Below are 27,424 nucleotides of genomic sequence, written 5' to 3'. Positions count from 1 at the left end.
ACAGCACAGCAGAAATCGGCACCAAAACTTTTCTAAGTACTCTCAAATGCATTAAAACATCTTAGAACATTGTTTTAAATAAAGCAATTGGCAAGTTTTTAGGTTTTTTTTCCACCCCAAAGTTTTTTTCTTTGTTTGTTTGTTTTTTAAATTTGAAGCCATTCTTGCAATGGCCTGTCTCAGTGACCATATGAAATAGTTGCAGCCACTGCCAAGATTTGGAGATGATATGACAAGAAGAAAAGTTTCTTGGACAATGAGAAATCAATCCCAACATCTCTCCATATGCTGCTGCAGCCAACAAGCAGCCCAGGCTGCCCAGCCCAATAGCAATGGGTAGGTGGTGAATGTGGGATACAGCTATTCTGTGCCCTACCCATGAGCATTCACATCTTTGATGGTACGTGAACTTCTTCAAAGCTGTTTAGCTCAGCTGTAGTCAATATTGTCTGTTTCATCTCTCATTTAATAATAGGAAAGGCCACTCGATAGAAACCTTTTGCTTCAATTCACCCAGCTGTGTGATACCAATTATTGGTTTGAACAAGTTCTATATTTACAAAAAATGCCTCCCTGTGTCTTTGATTTCAGATGATCAAAACTCCCCTCCATGCTTCTCCACACAGTTCCAATTTTTCTTTTTAACCCATATGTACATTATGTACTTGTGTAAAAAATAATTCCCAGAATTGGCAGCCTGTCTGTAACTTTTTAAAACTAATGAATCAACTAAATGCAAGAAGAAATATCACTGGTTTTTAATAATGCACTATAGGATTCAAAGAATCCAGCCTTATTTTGCTTCTCCATTTCTTCTATGCTCTGTGGCAAATATTTCTTTACATTCTTTTCAAAATGAGGAAGGTTGTTTTCAGAAACCCAAAGCAAAGGTGTATATTGTAGAATAGCCTTAAATATGCCGTCAGGCAAATTTGATGGATTTTTCCCCTCGTGAATTTGTTTATCATGTATCATACATACACAAAGCACAAATCAGATACTTTACTGAAATTTTAGGGGCACCACTAAGTTTGGCATACTGAAAGTTAAATCAGGGAACATTTGAGGCTGCACATAACTGGTCTCAGGCATGTAATTTCCCCCTTACGGGTAGGTACTCTGGGAAAATTTTGTATGGAGTTGGCTTGGATGATAGGAGGAAGTTTGCGGGTCTCCTTTCATAGCATCTATCCAAGCTCAGCTGCTTACTGCTGGTTTTTTTAGCCATTCTTGTTCAAAGTAATAATGAACTATGTGAATGTTGTAATTAAAACTGGATCAGGAAAAGAATATCTTGAGTCTGTCCATTTACTTTCCTCCCAGTGAGTCCAAACCCTTTTGATTACTTGAAAGTTGTCTCAATATGTATAGATAGCCTCATCTTAAAAGCGGAGGGGTGTGTGTGTGTGTGTGTGTGTATATATATGTGTATATATATGTGCATGCTGTATACACAAGTAAGGTTAACAATGGAGATAAAAAGGAAAGTAAATTGGAACTTCCCTAAGCACTGGTGACCCTCTTATAGAACCTCTAGGAAATCCCTACTGAAACCCTAAGCACTGGTGACCCTCTTATAGAACCTCTAGGAAATCCCTACTGAAAGTCATTTAAATTTATGAAATTTGAGAAGATCAGAATAGCAATCTGCTGGTCCCGATCCTGGATAAATAAGTTAGGTAGACATGTTCTAGGACCTTGGATTTTGTTTTTTAACTTGCACCACTTCAGTGTCACAGAAGATGTATAGAATCATAGAATATCAGGGCTGGAAGGGACCTCAGGAGGTCATCTAGTCCAACCCCCTGCTCAAAGCAGGACCAATCCCCAGTTTTTGCCCCAGATCCCTAAATGGCCCCCTCAAGGATTGAACTCACAACCCTGGGTTTAGCAGGCCAATGCTCAAACCACTGAGTTATCCCTCCCCCTTACTTATTGGAAGATGATACAAATTGGTGCCATAATATCACTTGTGCCCCAGAAGTTTTTAATTGAATTCCTTATCAGAAAAGGGGGCTTGAGAGCAGTGTTGTTGCCTTAACAAAGGGTGTCAGTTGCTTACCAATCTTGGCACCGGAGTTACTTCTCCAGCTGTGCGAAGGTGGCTGAATATCGTAACATTAGGAATAGATTTTCAAAAGAGCTCGGTTCCTAATTGTGCACCTGAATGGAGTAACCAGGTTTTCACAGAGTGCTCAGCTCCCAGCAGCTTCCAGTGAGAACAGTGGGAGCTGCTCGGTACTGATCTGTTTTGGAAGCCTGGCCTTTGGATTTTAGTTTGAACAAACCTCCATAAATTAAGAGGCTTATTTTGAGACATATCCCAACCTAGAGTCTGAAAACTTGGTTGAGAAATCTCACAGCAGCACTCTGAGATTTTTCTGTATCTCCTCTTCTGGTCCTGACTAGAAAAATCTATGATAACAGGCAGCCTCTCTTGCTGTATGTCAGAACTTCTGGTTCCAGCAGAAGTTGCAGAGAAAGTATCCTAACATTTCAGAACCATAAAAAGAGCATACTCAGAAACTGACATGCCTTTCAGATTGAGGGTATTATATTTGTCATCAATGTCTCTCTTTGGCTGCTGTTTGATTTTTTTTCTTCTCCTCCTCTCGTGTGGTTATGACTGTTCCTGTGTGTGGGTGTTTTTTTTTTTTTAAATAAAATATTAAAGAGTTCTAATAGAATTTTAGAAATGGGTGAAGGTTTGGTGGCTGCTTATTTTTCCAAGTTATTTCCTCCTCTCTGCTGCAGTGTCTGAAAACATAAGGTTCAACTGGAATAATTGTCCATAAGCTTGCGCACAATTACTCTCTGGCTTTGCTGCCTTGAGGTCTGCTAGGTTACTTCACTGACATTTTAAGGCTGAGCAGTGTGTATCTTGTCAATCACCTCTTTGAAAGAGAGGTTAAGTCCACCTATTTAAACTATTGGCCTCTGTCTTCTGGGTAACTTCAGTCTGCTATCCTATTGATTACAGTGGTTTACACCAAGTTGATGTGCAGATAGCTTTCTCTTTTGTTCAGCAATCTCAGAATTAGCCTATGGTTGACAGGGAGGATGCCTAACAAGGTAATTGGAAGAAAAGGAATTTCTTCTAAATAGCATCCGCTGATACTATAGACAGGCTCCCAGTAAGCATTGTTGATTAAACCAGCTGTTCGGTCGGCTTACTTAGAAAGCTTCCTATTCTATTAACTGGGGGGACGACTGTAGGAGGTGTTACCTGTCAAACATGTCCAGGAGCAGCGCTCAAACTCTGTTTTTTTGGAAGTGCCATAACCTTTATTTTATTTGTTTCATACTTAACGTGGTAATGTTGTGGACCAGATCCTATGAAACTTTAGTTTCCTTCTACCCCTTTTGCCACTTTGAACTCCATAAGGCACCCTGTATCAGGCTCTACAATTTTTCCAATTTGGCCCACTATCCTGCCCTCCTTATGTAGCCCTTTGGAAGGTTGTGCTATAGCCAGGCCCTCTGTGCCCTTTTTGCTGGGTTGTAACAGATGCCTTAACTGGTATTGACCTTGTCCTTACAGGCAGTCCAGCCATGACCCATAGAAACCTGACTTCCACCAGTCTGAACGACATCTCTGACAAACCTGACAAGGAGCAGGTAAGCATCAAATTCTGACTTCATTTGAAGTTGTGCCGGGTGAGTGGGTGAGTTTGGAGGGAGAATTTGAACCATAAAACTGGAGTGCAAGAGATGGGCAAGAAACAAGTAAGTAGATGGGTCAGGTGTTCTGCACAGCCCACTTACAAAACGCCTCAATTGTAAGTATCAGCCATTTATAAAGCAGCAGCTGCGGTAGTGTCAGGGATGAAGCAACCACTGCTTGTGGTGGTTTGTGGTGTGACTAAGAGATCTGGCAGCCATATTGCTGATTGACTGGTTAAGCAAAGTATGTTATCCTTTTCCTTGAGAAGTGAATGGATAACATCTAGCTTCTGATTATCTCCAGCTTTCCTCTTCATGTTGAAAGAGAGATGCATACTTTCAGCCTAGGTTCCACAACACACTTCATAGTAGATGGTATGACTTGGAGCTTATTGTACCCCAGGGTGTGCACTCTCATCTATTGGGTGATGAAGTCCTTATCAGTGATCACTTCAAAAATGCACATTTGACCAAAAAGGTCTTAAAAGAAAACCAAGACGATATATAAAAATAAAATAAAAGTTGGATTGGATAGACCTGTGATGTCAATGAATATAAAATCTTTGTTACTAGCCTCCAATAATTTGCCTGTTTGAGGTTCTCTGAATGGGACAGTGTTTTTGGTGCCTTTGTACATGCTGAGGGAATCATACTCATTTCCTTGGTGTGTTTTCTCATCTTTTCAGAGCGTTTCGGATATTAAAGAGTAAGTTTATTTGAACACTTTGAAAGCTAGTGTCTGAATAAATGCTCTGTGCAAATTTCAATCATCCTTCTGTTAGAGATTCTCAAGGTGTGACTGTTTCTCTGGTGGCATCTTTTCTTTCTTTTTCTCTACATTGTTTAGTCCTTTTTATTTCTTGATGCAAAGGAGAATTACACAGTTAATGTATTTCCCTGAGAATTTTATGATCAGCCAGGTGAGAATGACTCAAGTCCTTCACAGTGATAGTTGCTGGCAATGTTGGTGCTGCTTATTTGGGTTTTTGTGTTTAAAGGGGCACATGAACACAGTCACTATAAGAAAAAGAGTTCAAAATAACTTCAGGTTCTACAACTGCCTTTCAGTGCCCCCAGCCAATTTTTGTGTTTTATGCTATCGCATATTTCTCTGATTTAAAACAAATTCTCTCCCTGTTTGCTGGGTGGAAGATCCACACAAAAGGGGGAAAGAACTGACTGGAGAAACTATGCAAAAACTGCAGTCAAATGCATGGAGTAAACAAAGTAGAAAGAATAGAGAGAGACGTTTTGCCCTCTAATCTTAATTTTAATAATCTGTTAAAAATTACTTCCAAGAAAGTTATTTCTTTTTCTCCCCCCAAAATATCCCGTTTTGTCAAAGCCAAATCATTTTGTGGAGATAGTTTGGTTTTGAGAGAGCGAGACACCCTCGCTGTAGATGGGTTGGGGTTCTGTCTTGGAATCTTTTAGACCCAGGGTCAAGTCCTTGTTTTGCCTGAATCAGAGGAATTGGGGATGAAGAGCTCTGCTGTAATTCAGGCAGAGCAAAAACTTGAAACTGAGTCTCTCACATCTCAGGCCAGCTCCCTAACCAACAGGCGGTGGAACAAAAACACAACGGTGTGTTTTCAGAAAAATGCTTTCATTCCCACGTGGAACAAAAACCAATTGCAAAATCTCAGAAGTTACCACAGGATGGAATTGCCATCCTCCGTGCTCTGGTTGGTAATGTCTTTCAAAGTGTGTGTGTGTGTGTGTGTGTATTTACACATACACTCTCTCTGATTGTAAGGAAGCCTTGATGAATATTTTTATTCATAGAAAGGAACATGAGGCAAAATTCTGTATTTAACAGGAAAAGCAGCAAAGTAATATAGTATAAAATGTTTTGTAATAAGGATTCCATGTACTCAGTAGCAAGCTGGACCTAAATACTGCAACAATTTCCTCAGTTTTCTGCAGCAAAAACATGCTGAATTGTATGTCACTGAAATTTTGGTGGAAGCATTAAGCAAATCCAGAAAATTAGTTTTTTTTTAAATTGCATTTAATATAAAAATGAATAACACAATCAGTTATATTAATACTGTGTTTATTCCCAAAGTGAGATTTGAAATGTGCAGTAGAATTCCATATGGACAATGACTGTCTGTTTACAGTGAAACACTGCTGGGTTTCAACTAACTTGGTCTAAAATGTCTGTTAGTTATTTAGCAGATGTCCTGCTAATGAGCTTTTCACAAGAAAACTCTTGCCACATAAGGTTGTCAAAGTTAGCCCAAGAAATCACCTTGGACCTGAACTTTAGTTACTGATTGGCTCATATGCCTACTTTGATAAAATCGGTGAAATTGTGATGTTGCCTTGTAACTTTCTTGAGCTAAGCACTTACCAAGCAGCCCAGGAAGCTAGGAAATAAATCGTGATTTAATGACAACAGGACATGTAAAAAGAGCTGACTTTCTTGCTGTGACAGCTGAGTAGCTGGCTCTCATTTTTTTGGTATTCTCTCTGGAGGTCAGACAGTTCCCCAGGCTGTATGTTGGAACGTGAGTCTACTTAAAAAAGAGGCTCCCCCGTTTTTATTTATTTGTTTGTGTGCACCGGAGACCACCCTATCTTTAAACGGTGGCATACTGGAGTTTGTTTATGGCAGGTTAGTTAGCTCAAGACAGGAAATAACTTGCAAATAAAAAGGGGAAAATTATGTTTACCGGTACATGTTTTAAGTGACGAAAAAGCTTTGGACTAGCTTGTGTTCTCTTCTCCTGCCTATTTATCTTTTTCTGCAAAGTACAATGATAGAGTTAATAACATAATAAGATTATAACCAGAACTTGGGTTAATCTGTGTTCCAGTAGGCTCTTAGTGGGCAGAAAAACACCCGGGGAGCATTCGAGGATCTGGAAAAACGTATACTGTTTGCTCTCTGTTCACAGTGAAGCTGTTTGTTCCTCTGAAGGATGTTTTTTGTTTGTTTGTTGTTTTTTTCTAAAGGGAATTTAGTGTTGGTGGAAAGCGTTTGAGGGATTGCACTGTATCCCCAAACAGTCACTACACATGCTAATGTCTGTCAGTAACTGCTAGGCTTCACGTGAAAGGCTCCTTATCCTACTACCAATCTCTGGAACCAGCAGGTCTCATCTTTTTCTATACTGGGACCCTGCAGCAGTTCCCATCCATATCTGGGATGCCCTCCCATTTTAGTAATATAGAAGAAGAGAGAGTCATGCCCCTCCGACACCGATTTCTGCCCCTGCCCCCGGGGGTTTGGACCCCTCAGGTTGAGAACCTCTGCCTTAAACCATACAATCTCCCTTTTTCTCTGAAGTTCTCATTTGGAGACTGGCTTCTTCTGGGCAACCAAAAATGGAGAGGACCCCCTCACATATTGATGTACACACCACACTTCCAGTGGGTCTTCCTAGTCTAGTTTGACTTTCCAAGTTGGAGAAAAGTGGAAACTCCGCTCAAACTTCGGGGAAGCACTGAGGCGTGGGCAGTGGGGAGGTGAATTCCATCACACAATCCTCCTTTTGGAACTCCAGGCGTGTAGCTGTCACAAATACTTTACTTCTGCATTTTGTATTTCTGACAGACTGAGAGGTTGTATACACTTCACAGTACGAATGAACAGACTAAACTTAGAAAGTACCAAAAGAGGACACTACAGTGGGGACAAATGCAATCTGCAACGTGTTAAATATGCTGGTGCTTTTATTTAAGTGCTGCTTGGCTGCTTTTCACTCCGTGGAGTCATCCTGCCTCTGGCTGCAGTGGTGAAGAACGGTCGTCTGGGCCTGGGCTTTCAGGTGACCTAGGTGTTCTCAGAGACTTGGGAGAAAAAGCTGCGGAGAGGCTGTTTGCTGCAATTTGATGAAGAGCACTAAGGAGCAAGGACCTCGTTACGGCGACACAGGTGCTGTAAGAGGCAGTTAGTCCTGTGTGTAATGGCGGCATTTGTGGTATGGTGAGCTCCTACTGTCCAGAATACCCAAACAAAGCCAGAGTGAATGTATTTGCCAGAATAGAAAGCTAAATAGTAGCTAGGCCAGGGCTCTCCAGGGCAGCATATTAGTGGGGTCCAGGTACGTTTTTGAGGTTCTGCTGCAGCAACATTCAGGGCTGCTCCCTAAGGCTGCCCTCCTGGTGACTGCAGGGTGCTTATTTGCTCCTGCCCATCAAGAATTCTAATGATAAATCAGGGAAGCTAGCCACTGCCCAAAGAGAATTGAAGGCAATTGGACTGCCCCTCCCCATCCCAGAGGGCTAGTGAAGGGAAGGAAGAGAAGAAGGTTGCTCCCCGTTTTCATTGACTGAAACAAGTGTAACTCTGATGCAGACTTCACTCTGATTCTCATGTGCTTAACTTTACACTGTGAGCAGTTCCATTCAGCTCAGTGAGCCTGCTCAGAGTTCTTAAAGTTAAATGTGCATATGCCTTTGCAGGACTGGGGACAAAGATAGGGAAAGAACCTATCAGCAGGGGCCTGGGACACACAGATCTGCTCAGACACAGGCTCCAGTAATGTCAGATGGAGGATATGTCTACACTACAGCAGCACAGCTGCAGCTATGCCTCTGTAGTGTAGACACTTCCTATGCTGATGAAAGGGTTTTTCCATCACTGTAGTAACTGCAGCTCCTTGTGGTAGCTAGGTTGACCATGGACCTAGCGGAGTCTACAGCAGGAGTTAGGCTGACCTGACTACATCACACGGGGTGTGAAATTTTTCACAGCACTGAGTGATGTCACTAGGTCGAGCTAAGTGTTAAGTGTAGACCAGGCCTTGTTCTTTTGCTAAAAGGTCTATAACTGAGATTTTCCCATCACGTGCTAGCAACGCTGGTTACACAGACAGGAGGGTCGGTAACGTTCCATGCTGCTTACCTGGGATTTGCTTTGTTTTTTCTTCTGATTGTTTTCATTATTGCCTTCTTTAATCTACATTTCAGAATTTAGTCTAGCTGCTGATGGGGTAAACTTTAAACTATTTCCAGAGAGAGAGAAAATGAACTTCTGACCTCCAGTGGAAGGCTAAAGTGGAACGTGTGGGGAGTGGCGAGCCGTCTCAGGGAAGGGCAGAAGGAACTCAGCCTGGAGAACTCATTCAGAAGTGTGGAGCGCATGCTGCCCTTTCCCCAACTGCCAGTGTAGCTAATAGTTAGTGGGCATGGGGAAAAATTTGTTGTCTGAGAGGAATGAAAGGAGTTGGATGCTGCAGATTACAGTTACACGGTGGGATTTTCAGAAGGGTTCAGCATTGGCTTCATTGCTTCCATAGAAGTCAACAGTAGCCAATGCAGAACCCTTTAGAAAATCATCCCACCCGTAAAACTCTGCTTTCAAATGATCATAACTTGGTGAAATTTGCACCTTTCAGGCTGAAGTTTTTCCATGCTCAGTGTGAGCTTAAAGGTGACTTTTTTGGGACGTTTTTGAACTCTGACCACAAGTGACTTGAGAGTGAAAGGAGCTTGGAAAATTTTTTGAGAGAGAGAGAGCACTCTTAATCTGAAATGTTTGAGGTTTATAATTTGAAATGGAAATAGTTCTTCCGAAGGGGCAGTATGTGGCCTTTGTTCTTGATTAAATTGGTTTTGATTTAACTGAGTTAAGAGAACTTGAAAATAATGTACTGAGCCTGAACAGTACAGGTTTTTTGCTAGGCCAGTTAAGTGTCCTCCTTCGTGCTGTGTGCGTGTGTGTGTTATTGCCTAAGGCCCTGATTCTGCAGAGCACTTCGTTACATGCTTAACTTTAAGCATGAGTTATTCTATCCCTGTTCCGCAAAGCACTTAAGTAGACGAGTAAGTCCAATTGGCTTCAATGTATTGAAGAAAGTGTAGAGAGAAGTCTGTGCCAATATATTGTGTTTGAGAAATTGTTTATGATCATGTAATTAAGAACTGTGCTGCGATTCCCATGGGGGCAGAGTTAAAATAGACATGTTTAGCCTTAATTTGGTGGTACTGATTTTTGAGTGCTCAACTACACAATGGTTTCTTGACATATATTTGTTTTTCCAGGTAATTTAACTCTTAGGGTGGGATTTTGTAAAGTGCTCCGCATTGGCCTAACTCTGTTCCCACAGAAGGCAATGGTAAAATTCCCTTTAACTTTAATGGGGATGAAGTTTTACCAGTGATAAGTACGACTGTCAATCCTATCTCATTGCTGTATTTTTGTCATGTCATAGTGTAATTTAGTAATCTAACAGCCTAGCTATGTAACTGTGTAATGAAGTGTGCTTGGTTTGTTTGAGTGTTACTTTTGATTCCATCTTCTGATACCAGTATCCGTGGTGTAAATCATCACTGACCTAAAAAAGGTATATATGCCCGCCTCTGAAGATGTAAAGAGAAGAACCTTTCAAAGGCTCTGTTCAGGAATGACACTTATCGAAGTCAATAGAACTTACGCACATGCTTAAAGTTAAGGACATGTTTGTGCTTTTTTGAATTGAGGCCAAAATGTGTAAACCTCACAAGTATTCGATAGTTGCAAAATACCTGTTTTATTTTTATGGTTGTTTGTGATCTAAATGGTTAATTTTCCCTTAGATAATTATAGACTATCTTTGCACTTTATGCTGTGATCTTATCTTTGGAAAACAAATTGCCTGCCTTTATCACCACTTACTTAAAAAAAAAAAAAAATCTTGTCACTAGTTTAGTGTAAATCTGCCCCTCTCTCTCCCAATACCAAAATATGCTTTATTGACTGCAGGTTATTGACTCCATGTGATAAGCAGTCAGATTAGACTTGTATCAAAGAACAGGTTGCTCCATAAATAGTGGCGGGGTTAAGAAATTTCCTTTGCATAATACTTATCCAAGGTCTCTTTCTTGTACTTGGAATAGGATGACATTGTCATCAGAAGCAGATACAGCTGATAATAAAATGATGTGGAAAGCCTGAAGTGATAAAGCTCTGTGCTGGGTTTCTAAGATAGAGAAAAAGAGGAGTGTCTAGTTTAAGTTTAAAATCATACGTTTCACTCATTTTCCTGCACGTAACTCATGGAAAATGGATTATTTTGAAGCCTCAGTAACACAAGAATAAGTAAGGTCTGTTGCCAAAATGGTGAGTTCGCAGAAAATCTGAACTGTGGATCTTAAATGCACACAAAGAACAACCTTAATTTAGATCTTACGTTTCCCCCACAGACACACACGACATCCTATAGAGAGACTGTGTACATATCTCAAACCTGTATATTTGCAGATGGTGCTGAGGCTGTGATTATGGTTTTAGGCTACACTGTGTAGCAGCTTACCTGCCAAAGCAAGTCCCTTGTGACCATGCAGAGTCTGTCCCTGTCAGTGGAAAGGTGTTATGTTGGCATCCGGCCATGGGTAAAAGGTATCCCATTATTTGGCATTTCTCGCTTTTTACAAGGGGAATGTCAAAGTCACCATGATCATAACCAGGCTAAAATTGTGAAACAGTCTAATTTGCGGCATGCTGGGCCTCACATAGTGAGTGCAGTGTAGAAAGGGCCTTATTGCCTCCCTCTCTCATTTTCCTTTTCTTCCTATTAGAGCTGAGCCACAGGAGTGGGAATGTCTGTAACCTTCTAGAGGGAAATAACTACTCCACATCTCCCCCTGTCAGGGGCAGGGTGCTGTTCGCTTTCACAGATTTTTAAGGCCAGAATGCACCATTGTGATAATCTAGTCTGACCTCCTGCATAACACAGGCTGTAGAACGTCATCCATTGTCTTCTACATCCAGCCCATAACTTCTGGCTGAACTAGAGCATATTTCTTTTAGAAGGACATCCAGTCTTGATTTAGTCTTAAACTAGCACTTATTAGGGCACTGGAAGCCTGAGTTCATTGCCAGTGGGCTAGAGTGCCCTGCCCCCCCCCGCCCCCCCCGGCAGTGACAAAGTGACTTATTGTACCTTGTTAAATTTAGATTGCACAAATAACTGCAAATTGATTCTGCATTATGAGCTTCTTTCAGAAGCGAGCATGGTCCTGAGTCAGTCACACCTCTCCACTACAACCTATTAGTGCTGATTATTAACCTGAACTTAAATGAATCACACAAAATGCTATTTTTAAGCATGATTTATTGGCTTTACTTTTTCCCCTGGCAAATCTATAAAAAATAATTAAAGGGGCGGCGTGTTCCATTTTTAGCACGTGCTGCTGTTGACAGAACACCCATTGCTTCCCTCCTGATGTAGGAGCTTACACAAATCAGTTGCCTTCATTTATCGTATTTCAGAAGACACCAGCTGTGGGCAACATAGCAGTTATTTACAGTTAGCCCAACAAGGAAAGGTCCTGGTGCTTTTGGACAAATGTTGTTTTTGCTTTCTGTTTTCCAATTTATAAAAAAAAGTCTGAACTGATGTTCTGTGTGTCCCAAGAGCAGAGCATAGTGATGGGGGATTCTTCAGACGATATGAAGAGAGAGAGAATATTTCCTGTCTTTGTTAACACCATATCGCAATTACACCAGTGTAAGGGACATAATTAACATTTTGAGCGCTGTCAAAAAATACCAGCCTAGCAGATTAACTTGGATAGATCCTTGCAGGGTTTGTTCTAGAAAATACAGGTGAATTCTTTAGGAAAGGAAAACCATTACTGAGATTATTATTGCTGCATCAGATTGTTTTTGCTTCCTTCCTGTGCTCCACCCGTTTGGGAAGTGCTCATGATGAAGAATCTGACAAGCCTTGGAGTGTATAGTTACCATTAACTGCTTACATAGAAGAGAACTCTTGGGTACCCTGGAATCCTTCTCCTCACAGTGAACAGACCATAACCTAGTCAAGTAGAAGGACGACATGGAAATACTTTCATGTTCATGGTGTAGTTAAGGGGGAACGCCTGCTAATAATATATGTAAGGATAATTTTTAAAATATATTACAAATAATGCCTGGATTGCAAAACCTGATATAACCTGAAAAAACTTCTCAGCATTTAGCCAACCATAGCAGGAAAAAACTTTAGTCCATACAGTGCATCTCCCTGCCCAACAATGCATGATTGTTCTTCACAGCAAATATTCCAGTGTTTTGCCCAGCCTAGTTTGCAATGTCCCAAGGGATGGAGCTTCCACCACTTCAGATGAGAGGGTACTCCACATGCTAAGAGATTTCAGTGAATGTTAGGAAAAACCTTCCAACTACCTACACTTTACCCCATTTTTGCTAGTTTTATCCCCCACACATCACACTAAATAAGTCCTCTTCCTCCTTGGTGTTCAAACCCTTTAAATTGTCCTATGCTTTCTTATGGCGTAGTCCTGCTTCCATTGAAAGCAATAGGTGTTTTCCTATTTATTTAAATGGGAGAAGATTGGGCTGCTAGTCATCTCTGAATCAAGTTATACATACTGTATATTTAGCACTTTTTAAAACTTTCCTTATACATTTATCCCCCTTAACCACTTGATCATTTTTTTATTGCTCTTCTCTGAATGACACCAGCTGGTCAACATCCTTCTGGTAACGAGATTCCCAGAAATAAATACCATATTCCAGGTGCTGTTGCAGCAGAGTTGTAAAGAGAGGGCTATTAGATCCCTTCTCTGGGATGTTTTAATGCCTCTGTGTATGCAGCCCAAAACTGGAGCGACCTAGTTTTACTGCTTATGCACATTGCAAACTTCATTCAGATTTTCTGTTTAACACCACCACATGAGGTTTTTCTCAGCATTACTGCTGCCCAGGTTTATCCTTCCCATTGAGTGTATACCAGTTACAGACGATATGTCTTCAGAGGTATTCGCTCGTGTTCTTGTATGTTTGGATTTATACAGTAATAAAAATGGATGCCTATGCCAAGTGAAAAGCACCTCTGCCAAACATTGAGTCTCATCTTGTTGTTTTCTGCCTTTGGTTTTAATTGTGATAGATAATTTGTGTCATCTTTCTGTCACCACTGATATTTATTACTCTTCCCAGCGTGATGTCTCTGAATTTCACTGAGATTCTCTTCCCCTCTAGCTCTGATTTTCAGTGAAAAGAGACTAGTCGTTTTCACCACTGTAGTTACTCGACTTTGTTCTGTTTTGTTGTAGGCTCTCATGCACTGGCATGTTCTTGCAATATTTGAGTTGCCAACATGTAGGAGAATGTTTACAAATGAGCTAACGTATGATTAATTCAAGGAAATATTATAGGACTTACATGAAAGCTTATTTTTACAAGATCCAAATCTGGGCTCTGTTTCCATCTGGCAATGTCCCTTAAAATCTAACTTTGGCAATCCTTAGCTGGAAGGGGGAAAGTGCAATATACCTATAATTAATTGTCTCCCAACCCCCCTATTAGGAAACTGATGCACAGAAGTTGGGGCTTGCCTAAGGTCATACAAGTGGTTAGGGTATAGAGCTCTGATCCCTTAAATCCCTGTCTCAGGCCTCATTCATAAACAGATCCTTCCTCCCCTTTGTGCAGCTGACTCCCACAGAATTTGAGGGGCACAAGCTGGTTATGCTGTGTGATTCACCAAACACTGCCTTACTCACATTGTTAGTGACATGATATGGAGTTCGCTCATATGTCAACTGCCTATATTTAATAGTTTTGTGTATCCTGGGGATTTTTTTTTTCAGTGGCAGTTTGGCTCACAGGACAGATCTTTGTCTGCAAACAGAAGTTGAACTCAATGTCTTGTATGTTTCATGTGAATTTGAATCTCTCCTTTGTCAGTCTCTTGAATCTCATAATGCTACCTCTGTTTGAAGAAATAGTGAATACTCCACAGGAACCTGGGAATCTGATGCTCTTTACCACATAATAGTGCTGGCATTCCCAGTACTGTGCAAAATCTGTTGGTCCTTCGTGCTTTGTTAAAATGAGCTTGGCAACCCCTAAAGGCTTTTTTCTGGTGGCTTATATTTGAAATAGAAGAAAAGATGGACAGATATCTTATTGGAGGTCTGTTGGGTATGTTAGCGTCTTTCATTGTTGAGTATGTGCAGTAACATATACATAATGGAATATGTATTGATATATAGATAATAGAGTGAACTAGTGTGTTCTCCAGCTGGCAAGACTGTGTTCGGGATGGAAAAAGGCTTTGAATGAGTGTGGTCAGCTGGAGTGCTTAGTCAAAGAGATGCACAAAACCCTTCTTATTTGGTGTGATGTGTGCAGTGCTTACCCAAATCAGTGTTTCCATATCAACAGAAGCCTCTGCCAAAGCTAATTCTAAAGTTAAAAAGAAATTGGCTGGATCAGAGAAGCACTCATTCTCTTCCTGGGAGGGATGGGCTGAGGACTTCCTGCTGTTTGGAACTCAGTCCATTGATTGATTTTTGTGAGGGTGCTTGGCTAATTTTTACTGTTTAAACGGAATGGACTAATCTTCCAAATCACCAGCAGGGATTCCTAATTTCTAGATCTGTCAGCATGGATGACCTAGTTTTACTCCATGGGTCTCAAATGCAAATGACTTTCTCTTCCTGTACATTTAGCTGACGCCTTTTTAAAAAAGGGAAACAGACATTTCCAGGAAGGCTAGTTAATGCCAAGACTTCATTTATTTTGTTTATACGCATAAATACACAGATTGCCCAACAGACTAGTTTTTACTTGCTCAATTTTTTCCCCACTACTCAGCAGTAAAAAATAAAAATAAAAACCCCAACATTTCTGTGTAACGGGTTTTGAGTATGGTCAGGCAAAACATGTAGCACTAAAGGAATTCCAGAATGATTTTTTTAAAATTCCAGTGAGAACTTTTTTTAAACAAGTACACTTGTGTTGCAAAATATTGGTTGCTTGTGCTAGTGGGCAAGAATCTGAAAGTGAAATTGAGTAGAAGCAAAAGTGAAATATACTATGCTATGATTGCCTGAGCTGAAATATAAAAAGGAAAAAGGGCATAAAGTAGATCAGACTTTTAAAATGCGCAGAAAGGTGTTGTTGGTAGCATAGGCAAGGATGTTTCTTTCAACAATGAGTCTTTTTAACTTGACAGCATCCCTTTAAGTAGCTTTAGATACACTGTCCTCCTACCATTGTCAGAAATGAGAGTTTCAATATAGCATAATTTGTTCACTTTGGAAGTGGAAGGAAGCCAGGTCCTTTCTTCTTGCACCCACAAAACATTTAGCCTTCCATTAGCCATACAGAGAACTGATTAGAATGTTACTATTATTGAGATTCATGGGGAAATACATCTTCAGGATGTTTGTTTTGGCCTTCTTCTGATCAAATTGTAACTGTATCATTTCACAGTTTGTGTTGTGTTAAAATCTTGTATGACTAATTGAACTGATGGCACTTCATGTGCTGGGGTGATTTCAAAACACTATCCACATCTGTAACAGAGTCAGACATCTTGTGGCCAGAGGTCACTCTGTGGCACCCTGCTAACAATTCCTTCCCCTCTTCAGAGCCCTTTACTAAAGTTTGGTCTACACCACCAACTTATGTCTGTATAACTAAGTTGCTCATGGGGGTGGACTGCTCACTCTTAGCTGTCTCTGCTGTCCCCAAGCAGCCCCCTTTCACTGCAGCTTCATGCTGTTTTTATAGTGGAACCGCCTGATTCAACCCAGCTATGGCACCTCCATAATCAGGGTTGGCTAGCCCTAGGCCCCCCAGCCCTAAAGAGCAAGCCACCCTGTTAGAATATCCCATTGTATTGAATTGTTTAAATTGGTGATGTGTTTCTAAGTGCCAGAGGTAAATGGTGCTTAATTCAGAGACCAGCTCCAAAAGAATTCCCTCTAGCTGGGGGAGCTGTTTTGTCTAGAGTTCGGCAATCATACCATGCTGATGTTGCTCTCCTTGCTAAAACAGCACTTACAAGTACTTGCAGGGGAAGAAAGATTCCCTGCTAATCTGCCAGGAGAGCCAGAGATTTAAGTGCTGTGACATTTACAGGGGGTCAGTGCGAATTCGAGTCAATATTAGAGTATCTAATTGATGCCCTCTCCTGCATAGAGGCTTGGACAAGACAACTGTTGGCCACATCTCATCAGCTGTGAGGGTGGAGACTCCAGTAATATCTTCCTCTCGCAGATCCCAAGCCATTGCCCATTAAAGTCAATAGGAGTCTTTCAGCGGACTTGAATGGGAGTTGGGTCAGGCCAAGAAAGATAAACGGCCTGATTTTGCTCACGCAATGTGTGAATTGCCAACAACTCGGTGTAAGTAAATGGAGTTACACCATGGTAAAACCAGCGTGAAAGCAGAATGGGGTCCAAGGAACTGGCGTGATGGTGTTGGTGAGGAACTAAGCACTAACACTGGACAGCAGAGTCCTCTTAGGGGCCCTAAACCAAAGTTGATTGAGGTCAATGGAAAGACTGCTGACTTCAGTGGGCCTTGGATCAGGCCCATAGTGAAGTAACCTTTTTTTCCAGAACACCTTCTTTAAGCTGGAGTACAATTTGTTTGCTGTCCTTTAAGTGGAGCTTCTGTCCATCTAAGATCACTATAAATAGCTTTCAGTGCTTGGGTTTTTACAAAAAAAAAACATTACTTTGGGCATTACTCAGTGAGCTGAGTTCTGATCTGACCCAAAGTAAAGCTTACATGACCTGCCCTTCCCTTAACTGCCCTTCCTCCAAAGTGAAGCAGCAGGACCTTGATGGAGAAAGTACACGTTCCTGAGAAATAGTCAGTGTAAAGTGTTCTATAAGGTAGAATTTTGCTTTCTGTGTAATGAGCTGGCCTTGGTAGTTTTGCTTTTCCAGAGCATGCCTTCCACAAGGTTACATTCTTGGGCTTTTGTTCCTTCACTCTAACTATACAATTTCCTCCCCCACCCCCCCAAGTAAGCAACATTCTTGATGGTTAAACCCAGTGGTGTTTACTTTGATCATGTCATTCCAGTGGTGATGGTGACCGAAAGATTTTAGCTCAGTGGGATGGGGAGCTGTAACCTGCATTTCAAAGATGACAGGAGGAAGGCATGTCATGAAGTTTACTGCAGCAGATGAGTTACAAACAGCATGTAGCGCTGATCTTGTTTTATTGATGCTTTTGTTATAAATCTGGCCCAGGATATTAATGTTTCCATGTACCTGTGTAATGGTATCAGTCTTGAATAATTGTTTTTTGTCTCTCCTCAGTAAAGCAGCTGGGTCTTGGGGTAATGGTTTTTCATGCAGAGAGCTGGCCTGAGTATACAGTTAAGGATAGGACAGCATGTGCAATCCTTTCCTTTTAGGTCAGATCAGGGACTTAGGTTTACAGAAATTTTTTTCTTTCATGCTTCTGTTTGGGGCCAGATTTTCAAAGCAGGGTGTAACTGCAAAAAAACCCATTGGCACAGAAATACAGGGAGTGAAATGTGTCCGAATGTGTGCAAGTACAGGTACAATGTGTGTGCATATTTTTGTGAGAATGCTACTTGTGCCCTGCTGATATAGCATTCATACCCTCAGCTGTTCTCAGATCATCAGTAAGTGTTGCTCTCACTATTTGCCTGGTAGCCAAAGTCAAGTAGCAATAACAAGAAGCATCAGTCACAGTTCCTATAAAGTTATCCTTTGCAAATGCATGCATAGTAGGTATTCTGTTGACGCCATCTGGCATCAATGCAGCACACAGTCTCAAAGGAACAAGCAGTTTAAGCTTTTGCAGGTCTGTAGCCTTCAAGTTCTGAGAGAGCTGCTGGCAGTTGTTCTGCAACTGGTGGTGTGGTTTACCTTGACTTCAGCTCATGTGACAGAGGTTTTTATTTGGCAGCTTCTCATTAGGCCAGAAGTGATCAAATATTAATACACACACACATGCAAATAGGCTCTTCTTAAGATTAATGCTAAGTATTATTTACAGGCTGCTTCTCAACAGCTGAAACATCATTAAAATAGTGTGATTAGCTAAAGGGCTTCTCCATTCAGCTTGAGGGGTTCTCCATGAAAAGTTTTAGTTCAGCTGTGTAGGTTTTTTAAACGCCATAGTTAGTGACTGACTTATTGAAATTCCTGCTTTCCCAGAGTCGTCTTCTGGATTAGCCTGTGAAATACTGCCCATATGTGCCGGGCACCACAGAAGAAGAGCAGTGTATCTCGGGCAGTCCCTGCCCCTCTTCTGTGTTCAGTGTTTTTGGTTTGTTTTTTGCAGTAGCACCAAAGGCCTCAGTCAGAGTCAGGACCCCTTTGCATAGGGTGCTGCACAAACGCCTAGGAAGAGACTGTTCCTGCCCCAAAGAATGTAGGCCAAGATTTTGAAAAGTGATGAGTGACTTTTGGGGAGCAGGGGAATCCAGGGGACTTGTGCTTCTAAGTCACTTACGGCCATGTTTCACAACCTTTTTGATGCCAGGGACTGGCGCCGGTCCACGGGCAGGTTGTTGAGAAACATTGACTTAGGGTAGGTCTACACTGCAGCTGGAAGCATGCCTCCTGGCCTGGGTAGACAGACCCTCGTTAGCTCTGCTCAAGCTAGTGTGCTAAAAATAGCAGTGTGGATGCTGCAGTACAGGCGGTGGCACAGACTAGCCGCCTGACTTCAAGTCTGCCTGACTAATGGGTCTGTTCTCGGGTGGCTGGCCCAAGCCACTACAGCAGCGGGTCCATAAAAGTACTTTAGACAGACAGACAGACAATGCTAGATTTCAAACCACTTAAGTTGTCAGTACAGGATGGGAAGGCAGATGTGAGACCAGAATCTCCAAATGTGCTTGGGGCCGCCCTGCGTCCAACTGCCATAGCTTCCCCCTGCACACGCTCCTGCCAGCTGGCGCTGTCAATAGCAGCAGCACTGAGGTAAGGCCTCAGTTTCCCAGTACCCTCCCAGGACCTGCAGACAAATGCCAGGGAATGAAGACCTACCATCTTGCTGCCCCTTCCCCCCTAGGAGCCCAGTGCTCCATAGCACCACGCAGGAGCTGGGAAGCTAAGTGCTCACCTGGCCCACTGTCCCTGGTGCATGTGGCTGGGATGGGAAGAATTAGGTCCCCTCACTGAGAGTGAAGGAAACTGTTGACTGACTCTACTTGCTTCATGGCTCCATGCAGGGCTCTGGGAAATACACTTACTGTGCTGACCCGAAACTTGGAAACCTCACTGTGGTGGTGGCTATTTATTGTCTGTATTAGTGCCAGAGTGGGAGATGTGGGAATTGAGTTTGGGACCCCATGTGCTAGGCACTGTACATTTCCTCCCCAGGACTTACCGTGTAAATAGAAAAGACCGCCAAAATGTAGGAGAGAGGCAGTGATGCTATTTGTATTTTACTGAGGGGGATCTGAAGCACATAAAAAATTAAGTAATGTGCCCGAGGTCACACAGGAAATGTGTAGTGGAATAGGGAATTGAATCCAGGTCTTCTAATTTCTAGACCAGTGATTTAACCACAAGAAGGTTATCCTGCCTCCCTGGAAGGCAGCGTCTCTGCTGTTGTGTTGCTGGCAACCACATTCAGACTCTGAAGAGGAGTGTGCATGTGAGTTTCGCTCAGTATAGTGTATGACCATGATAGCCTTGTGCTAGTACAAGAGGTAGAAAGTATAGCTGGTCATCACCAAAACAGTCAAGCCGACGAGACACATCGTGCTACCAGATGCACATTGTAAACAAACTGACCTAATAGAAATAATGTTTGTTCGTTAATCTTTCACTTCCTGTAATCGGAGGGGAGGCTTGTAACAACAGTTGGTTAAAAATATGTCCAGTGGAAGTGTGATTTTTCTAGTTGACTGTGCCCCTTTAGAAGTTCAGTGTTAAAATGTTCGATGTCTAATGACCTCAATGGTCAGATCAGAAGAACGTGTTCGATTTAGCAGCGCATAGAAAAGGTAGCAGGAGTGGTTACGATTGAGATGATTTAATTTTTTTGGGCTGTTTCTGCTGAGGACTTGGATCTTTTTAGAAGCTGCTTGGGGGAGGGGTTCAAAATGGATCTTAAGCACCGATTTGCAGTTGTCCCATCATTGAACTTGCTGCAAATGAATTAAGAAAAGCTTTGCACGCTGCTGCAATGCTTAGCTGGAACAGAAAATATGTTAATGATATCTCTTCACTCACGCTGCTTTCATTTTAAAAGAGTAGGTTAAGGATAAATGGGCCTGATCCACCAAAATGACATACCCTCCCAAACATCAGGCCTTGAGCTTCCTCCCCGAGGCTCTGACTTGTCAAAGCACGTACACATGCGTTTCAGTTTCTCTATTCAGCAAAACACTTAGCCACATAGACGGCTAGGGTTGGAAGAGGCCTCAGGAGGTCATCTAGTCCAACCCCCTGCTCAAAGCAGGACCAACAACTAAATCATCACATGTTTAACCTAGTGGCTCTCAACCTTTCCAAACTACTGTACCCCTTTCAGGAGTCTGATTTGTCTTGCGTACCCCCAAGTTTCACCTCATTTAAAAACTACTTGCTTCCAATATCAGACATAAAAATACAAAAGTATCTCAGCATACTATTACTGAAACATTGCTGACTTTCTCATTTTGTTTGTGTGAAATTTTAGCTTGTTCCGACTTTGCTAGTGCTTTTTATGTAGCCTGTTGTCAAACGAGGCACATACCGAGATGAGTTTATGTACCTCCTGGAAGACTTCTGCATAATCCTGGTTGAGAACCACTGGCGTAACCTGTTTAGCAAAGTTTAATGTGGGCTGTTTTGCTGAAACACAGTCCTAGCCAATCTCTTATTTTCAGTCCCAGTGCCCTGGACAAACAAACAATTCCATTTTCCAGCCATCCCCTGATGGAATCATTGATTCTTACCCTCAGAGTCTAGCCAAGGGAATGTCTACACTGCCGTTAAACACCTGGGGCTGGCCCAGATCAGCTGACCAGGACTCAAGGGGGTTGGGCTGCGGGGCTGTAAAATTGCAGTGTGCACATTCAGACTGTCTGGAGCCTGAGCTCTGGGACATTGTGAAGGGTGAGGATCCCAGAGCCTGGGCTCCAGCATGAGCCTGAATATTTACCCTGCAATTTTACAGCCTGAACCCTGTTAGCCCAAATTATCTGACACAGGCCAGTCGCGGGAGTTTAACTGCAGCGTAGACATACCCTTGAGAGTGAAATCTTGAAGTCAGCGGGACTAGGATTTCACCCTCAGGTTCTTACTGCTGAGCAGAATGCTTAAATCAGCTTTTTTTTTCAATCTCTCTACTTTCTGGAGCAGCTCTACAAAAGGACGACATAGTGCTAATTAGGGATTCATATCATGGTTTCATGTCTCTCGATTGCTTGTTTTTCAAGCAGGATCTCCTCCCTTGCCTCCATTCCCAAACCAGTCTGCCAAAGCCTCCCCAGACTTACTGGGACAGGTATACTTCTGGGTTTCTTTTGCCTATGAATTCCGTGAACTACCATGCAGTGCCTAAAATCTCCCTCTTTCTTTAATAATTTTTTAAAAAAAAAAGTCCTGTTGTTATTTCATAGTAACCTCAAAACTGCCAGGGGCAGCAGTAAATATAAAGGGCTAGATTGTCAAAAGGACTCAGCGTTGGTCTATCTCGACTGTCACTGAAGTCGATGATAAAAATCAAAATTAGACTAAGACTGAGCATTTTGGAAAAACGTGTCAGAACGGTTTGGTGTCCGACTGATTTGGGAGGCTGCATAGTAGGCCACACTACGAGCGTGTGCTGGTCTCTGCACTTCCCACTGCTTTCCCACACCCCCATTGTTCTTTTATTTGCCTTGCCCCTGCCAAAAATGGGCACAGCCCCCAGTGGAACCATGGCGGCAGCAGTCACGTGAAAATGGACATGCTGCTCCAGGAGATTTCCTGCTGCTGTCACTGGGGAAGTGTGATGCGCAGGACTAGTGGCTCGGGTACAGGCCTGCCACGCAGGAGTCCCTCTTGGGCTAATTTAATAAATGCAGCAGAAGTGTGTGCAGTCCAGTGCTAAACCAAAGCCTGTGCTCGTAGATTTCTACCGCCAGGAAGATACAGGAAAGCAGCCAAGAGATGCTTTTCTTTAATTAGACTTCTACTGCAGTGTTTTCCCACCTAAGAAGTCAAAAGTAATTGATTACGTTGACTACGTTATTTAGCCTACAAACTTACATTTTGTTGCCTAGACAATGCCTGTTTTATTGCGCAGTGGGTATTCTCACATCCTGAGTGGTGCAATTATGGGATGTAGGTGGAGAGATTAGAAGAATAACCTTCAGGCTCTAAGGAACTATTTTTAGTCTGAAGCTATAGCTGTACTTTCAGAGAAGACACATAAATGAGAATAACTCTGGCAGTTGGCTGATCAGGGAGAAGCTGGTTAGTAAAGTCCCTCTGGCACTCAGATACAACGGTGATGAGCACAGTATAAGACCTTAGGTACAGTCCTGTCTTGTTTTAAAGAACAATTACTGGAAACATATAAATAAAACGTCTAAACCCCCATTAGGCTCTTGTGTGTTTTTGGCGCTTTGTTGAGTTTCTAGAGGCACTGCTAAGATTGTGACTGAAATCTCAACACTTCTTTCCTTACTGGTGTCTTAACCCTATGTCACCTCATCTAGCACTGCTCCTGTCTTTTAGGCTTTATCTGTGCTTATGCTGACCACAGCCAGTATTCTTAAAAGGACCTTTGAGGACAGGCCTTCTGGTTACCCAACCTTAGATGGAATGCAAAGACCAGAATTTTTCTCCCTGTTTCTGATCTGATCAGATCAGAAAACAGGGTTTCCACCTCTGGGGCTGCCCCAAATTGATTATCCCCTTATGTAACAGTCAGCAGTGACCATTATTGTAAATGAAACTAATTTTATTTGGCATTGGAAATAGGAGAAAATATGAAGAATGTATAAGTATTCTTTCTCTCTAATATGTGTACACACGTGCGCATGGGCACAATCTGACCCTGGAGCAGGGTTAGCTCTGTTGGCTAAACGTTAGGGCTTGTCTTCACTAGAAAACTACATTGAGTCAGAATATAGCCAGGAGGCATGTGCCATATGTGATTGCTTCAGGTTCTTCCTCTCTCAGCGCTTCCATGTCCCTGGTATAAGGGAGTCACTGTTTGTTGTCCCTTGGCATCTTGTATTTGGGTGTGAGATCCCTTCAATATAAAGGACATTGTCTGAGTAATGCACAGCATAATCACCACCTGGCCCCTACATGGGTCAGAGTTCAGGTTCTTGGGATTGATTCTGCGCTGCCCAGCACTTGGCACGGTCATGTACCCCTGGGTAAAGTGAGTGCAAAATGGGTATAAAGTCTTACTTGGTAGCATTTTATACCCACTTTACACTGTGGTACATGACTACACAAGGGGCTGGGCAGTGGAGAATCAGGCTCCTTGTACTGTGATTATGCATATTCCTACGTGATGGGAATAACATCTCTGTTTGTTATGTGGATAGTACAAGATTGATGGTGTCCTTAACAATTCATTCTCTTGCTATTAAAGTGCCTGGGTTTTATAAATGACGTAGTAGAGTAGGTAGCTACATTGCTCTCAGTTTAATTGACTTTATTAGAAAAGTTTTATTTTGCTTTGTTTTTTGAATAGCCTAAATTTTAGCCTTGACACCACAAGTGAGGGTGACAAAGAAAAGGGAGACATGGAACAAGGAAGGATGAAGATTACAGCAATATGATCACACAGTGACTTAGGGAGTTGCATGTGCCAAGTGCATGGTTGTGTTTCAGAGAGTAGGGGTCCATTTATTTTGATCCTGTTTGCTGTTCATGCCTTCAGTATCATTTAAAAAGGCACCCCCATCCCTAGGGAGCAAACATCTGCTGGGAGAATGTCTGTGAGCATGTTGTGTCTCACCATAGATGGTCTTTCTGCACACTTGATATTGATGGAAAGATATACATCTTAATACTTTCATCCACACACCAGGTACAGTTGGCAACGTTAGAGTCAGAATCATAGAAGTGTAGGACTGGAAGGGACCTCAGTAGGTCATCGGGTCCATTCCCTGCACTCAAGGCAGCAATATGTAATAACTAGACCATTCCTGATTCCTCCATTGCTGATGTGCTACATCACTGTGAAGTGAGGCATGGCAATGTGTCTTACCCCAGAAGTTGAGAAAACATTGGTTACAAATACTAACAAGCCTTTCAATGTTTGCTGTGCCTTTAACCTCCAACTTGATACTCCCCAGAAATTAGTGCACAAACTAGTTTCAAATCCGCGTTGTGAAAGGTGGCTTTGCTAAATCCCTGTTGCACAGCCCCACAGGGAGCAAGTCGCAGGTCCTGATTCCTGAGCCGCTATGATTTCCTCACGACTCCTCCTTGGGGAGAATGGAATCACTGTGAGAGAGATGGGGTTTGATGTCTCTTACGGGTTTGATGTCCTGTGTGCTAAGGAGAAGGAAGCATGTTGCCTGGAAAAAGAGACCTGGGAAGCAGGTATTCCTTCGTGCTGCTTGATCAGAGGCACTAAGTTTCCGAGTCTGCTCCTCCCACCAGCAGCGGGTCTGTCCCTGCTGGATTCTCCTCAGGGCCAGCCTGCAGGAAATGCTGTGCTTCCATGCACCAGTGGACCCTGCTCACTACCTCTCCCCAGCCCTTCCTGGCAGTGTAAAGCCTTCTGGAATTTACAGACTAGCTAGAACCAGGGCCAGAGTTACACCTTATGCGCCCCTCGGCACAGCGTCTTCAGGGCCCCCCTGCCTACAGCTGACCTTCATGTTTTCCTTAAAAAATGAAACTTTTAACCCACTTTCGAGTTTTAGGCGCCCCTAGGCACGTGCCTACTGTACCTAATTGGAAATCCAACCCTGGCTAGAACTCAGTGAGAGAATTCCTTGACGACCTCAGCAGAGCATGTCCTGACTCCTGTGTATGTGTTGATTCTTCCAGCATTGCTTTAGCAAGCAGGGAATTATTTAGCAGCCTAAATTTAAAACGAGCAGAGATTTGGTTAGGGGAATTAGCATAAGCCTCGTGTTTTTCCCATGCATTTAATGTTTTCCTGCTTATAAATATTAAAACATGCTGTTCGCATGTACTCTGGGGCTTTTGGGAGGCAATGAGGCCAGATCCTCAACTGGTGTAAATTGTCATAGCTCCATTAAAATGAATTTCTCCACTGAAGTCAGTGGAGCGCCACTGACTCACAACAGTTGAGGATTTGGCAGAGTGGTGTTTATGGTTTCTCTAAGTACATATTCCACATTAACAGTGTGTTTATTTAGCTTGAAACTCCCATGCAAAGTTTGGTTCCGAGAGGAAGGTATTCTGAGCCAGAGGAAGGGGGGAATGGAGTCCATCAAGTTGGCAGTTGTTCTGGTGGAATAAAACTTTAACTGTGATGGCTTGATTAAGAAATAATGGATGTCTGCTTGGTTATGGAAGCATCAGAGGATACTTTAGTTGCATAGCTAAAGTACTACCTGCAATGACATCTCTTCGGGTTGGGCTGCGTTTATTTTCATGTTTAAATAATGTGGCAGGAATAAGGGAAATGTGTCTATTATTAGGGTAAGGATGGGGGAAGAATAACAGTCCTTGCCTAACATCTGCTGCCTTTTAAATATAATAGTTATGTACAGTTCGATTTTTTTTAAAAATATCACATAGACATTTAAATACAAGCTGAGTTTTTGTTTTGTAACGTACATGAATTCATTGAGGGTATGCATGGCTGTTCTTGTCCCCTAAATTTAATGGATTAGCTGGTCTTGTCCCCTAAATTTCCATCCTCGCCTTGACATACACACCTTTGCATATCATCTGTAATTCTGCGCAGACCCTCACAGATAATATTTCATACTCACCTGCACATTAAATGAGAAATTCTGCTCGTTGGACTCGCTCTGGCAGATGTTATGCCAACAGAATGCTGGGAGATTGTTAGTGAGTGAATCCGTTAACATGTGAAAGCGGGGTGGGGAAAAAGTGTATGTTTCCAGAAGCCTTTTATTCACCCAAATGCAAACAGATTTTCATTGGGCTTCCAAAGGGCATGCTGGCGATCTCGGGCAGATACATCCCTGCCAATTATGAAGAGTAGCTTTTGCTCCACCTGCGCCTCTCTGGGGGGGAAAATGGTCTCGCTTGGGCTGAGACCAACCATGGCAAATCTCAGACCAAAAGGCAAATGGTTGAGAGAGTTTTAAAAACAGCTGAAGAAGATTCCATCGGGGACATGATTAGGCAGCCCTAACTGTAGGCATCACTGTGTGCCTTTAAAAAAAAAAAAAAAAAAAAAAAAAAGTTTGTAATTACACAGAAGAAAGGAAATAACTCCTGCAGCACATCAATGGAAGAATCACCTGAAAAAAACTGAACCCTCAGGAAAACTACTCAGCATATGATAATTTCTAGACTGTTTTCCAAATTATATATTTATGAAATTATAAAACTCCTGCAGCTCCACTGGAAAGTGGGTGGGTGAGTAAATAAATGAGTGTGTGTGTGGTTGGTTGGTTTGTTCGTTCGTTCCCAGTCGCAGAGCTGCAAGAGTTTTGCATTACAGGGACCGCAACAGGACAGTACAACAATTGTGGGAGAGATGGGAGTATTGTGAATTTCTCTGCCAATCCTGCCATCTCGAGCAGCTTCACCTCGGCTTCTCAGAGGGCTTTGTGTGCTTTCTGGGGCGCAAAATGGGGATACTGATACTGACTTCCTCTGTAAAGCCCTTTTAAGATCTACTGCTGAGACTTGCTGTAGAAGAGCAAGGAGTCACTACTAGAATGTGATTTAATAGGACTGTTTGCAGATCCTCCAAAGGTTTGGGATATGGATTAAGATCTAGAAGTTTGGATGTTTATCCAAAACTAAGGAGGCAACACGCGCAGGAGACCTTTGATCCTCCAGCGTCACTAGCCAGCCCGTACTCGAGAACTGGTAAACTGGGTCTTCATTAGAGGAAGGGCAAGGGGCTTGCTCCCCCTTTCTGGTGTGTCTGGGGGAGACTGGCAGGTGTTTGAACAGC

At 42.4% G+C, this 27,424-nt stretch overlaps 1 protein-coding gene across 14 annotated transcripts in view; it reads left to right on the top strand.

Annotated features, from left to right (window-relative positions):
- SLC4A4 (solute carrier family 4 member 4) overlaps positions 1-27,424 on the top strand; it is a 251,636-nt gene that overhangs the window by 135,161 nt on the left and 89,051 nt on the right. For all 14 annotated transcript variants that reach the window (XM_074950418.1, XM_074950426.1, XM_074950422.1 and 11 more), the window contains one exon: positions 3,542-3,618. In XM_074950418.1, the coding sequence (XP_074806519.1) occupies positions 3,542-3,618 (77 nt within the window). The remainder of the gene's footprint in view (positions 1-3,541; positions 3,619-27,424) is intronic.

Source organism: Natator depressus, chromosome 4 (genome assembly GCF_965152275.1).
Source record: "Natator depressus isolate rNatDep1 chromosome 4, rNatDep2.hap1, whole genome shotgun sequence".
Classification (NCBI taxonomy): Eukaryota; Metazoa; Chordata; order Testudines; family Cheloniidae; genus Natator; species Natator depressus.
Note: the sequence above shows the minus strand (reverse complement) of the source record. Positions and strands in the feature narration are given on the sequence as shown.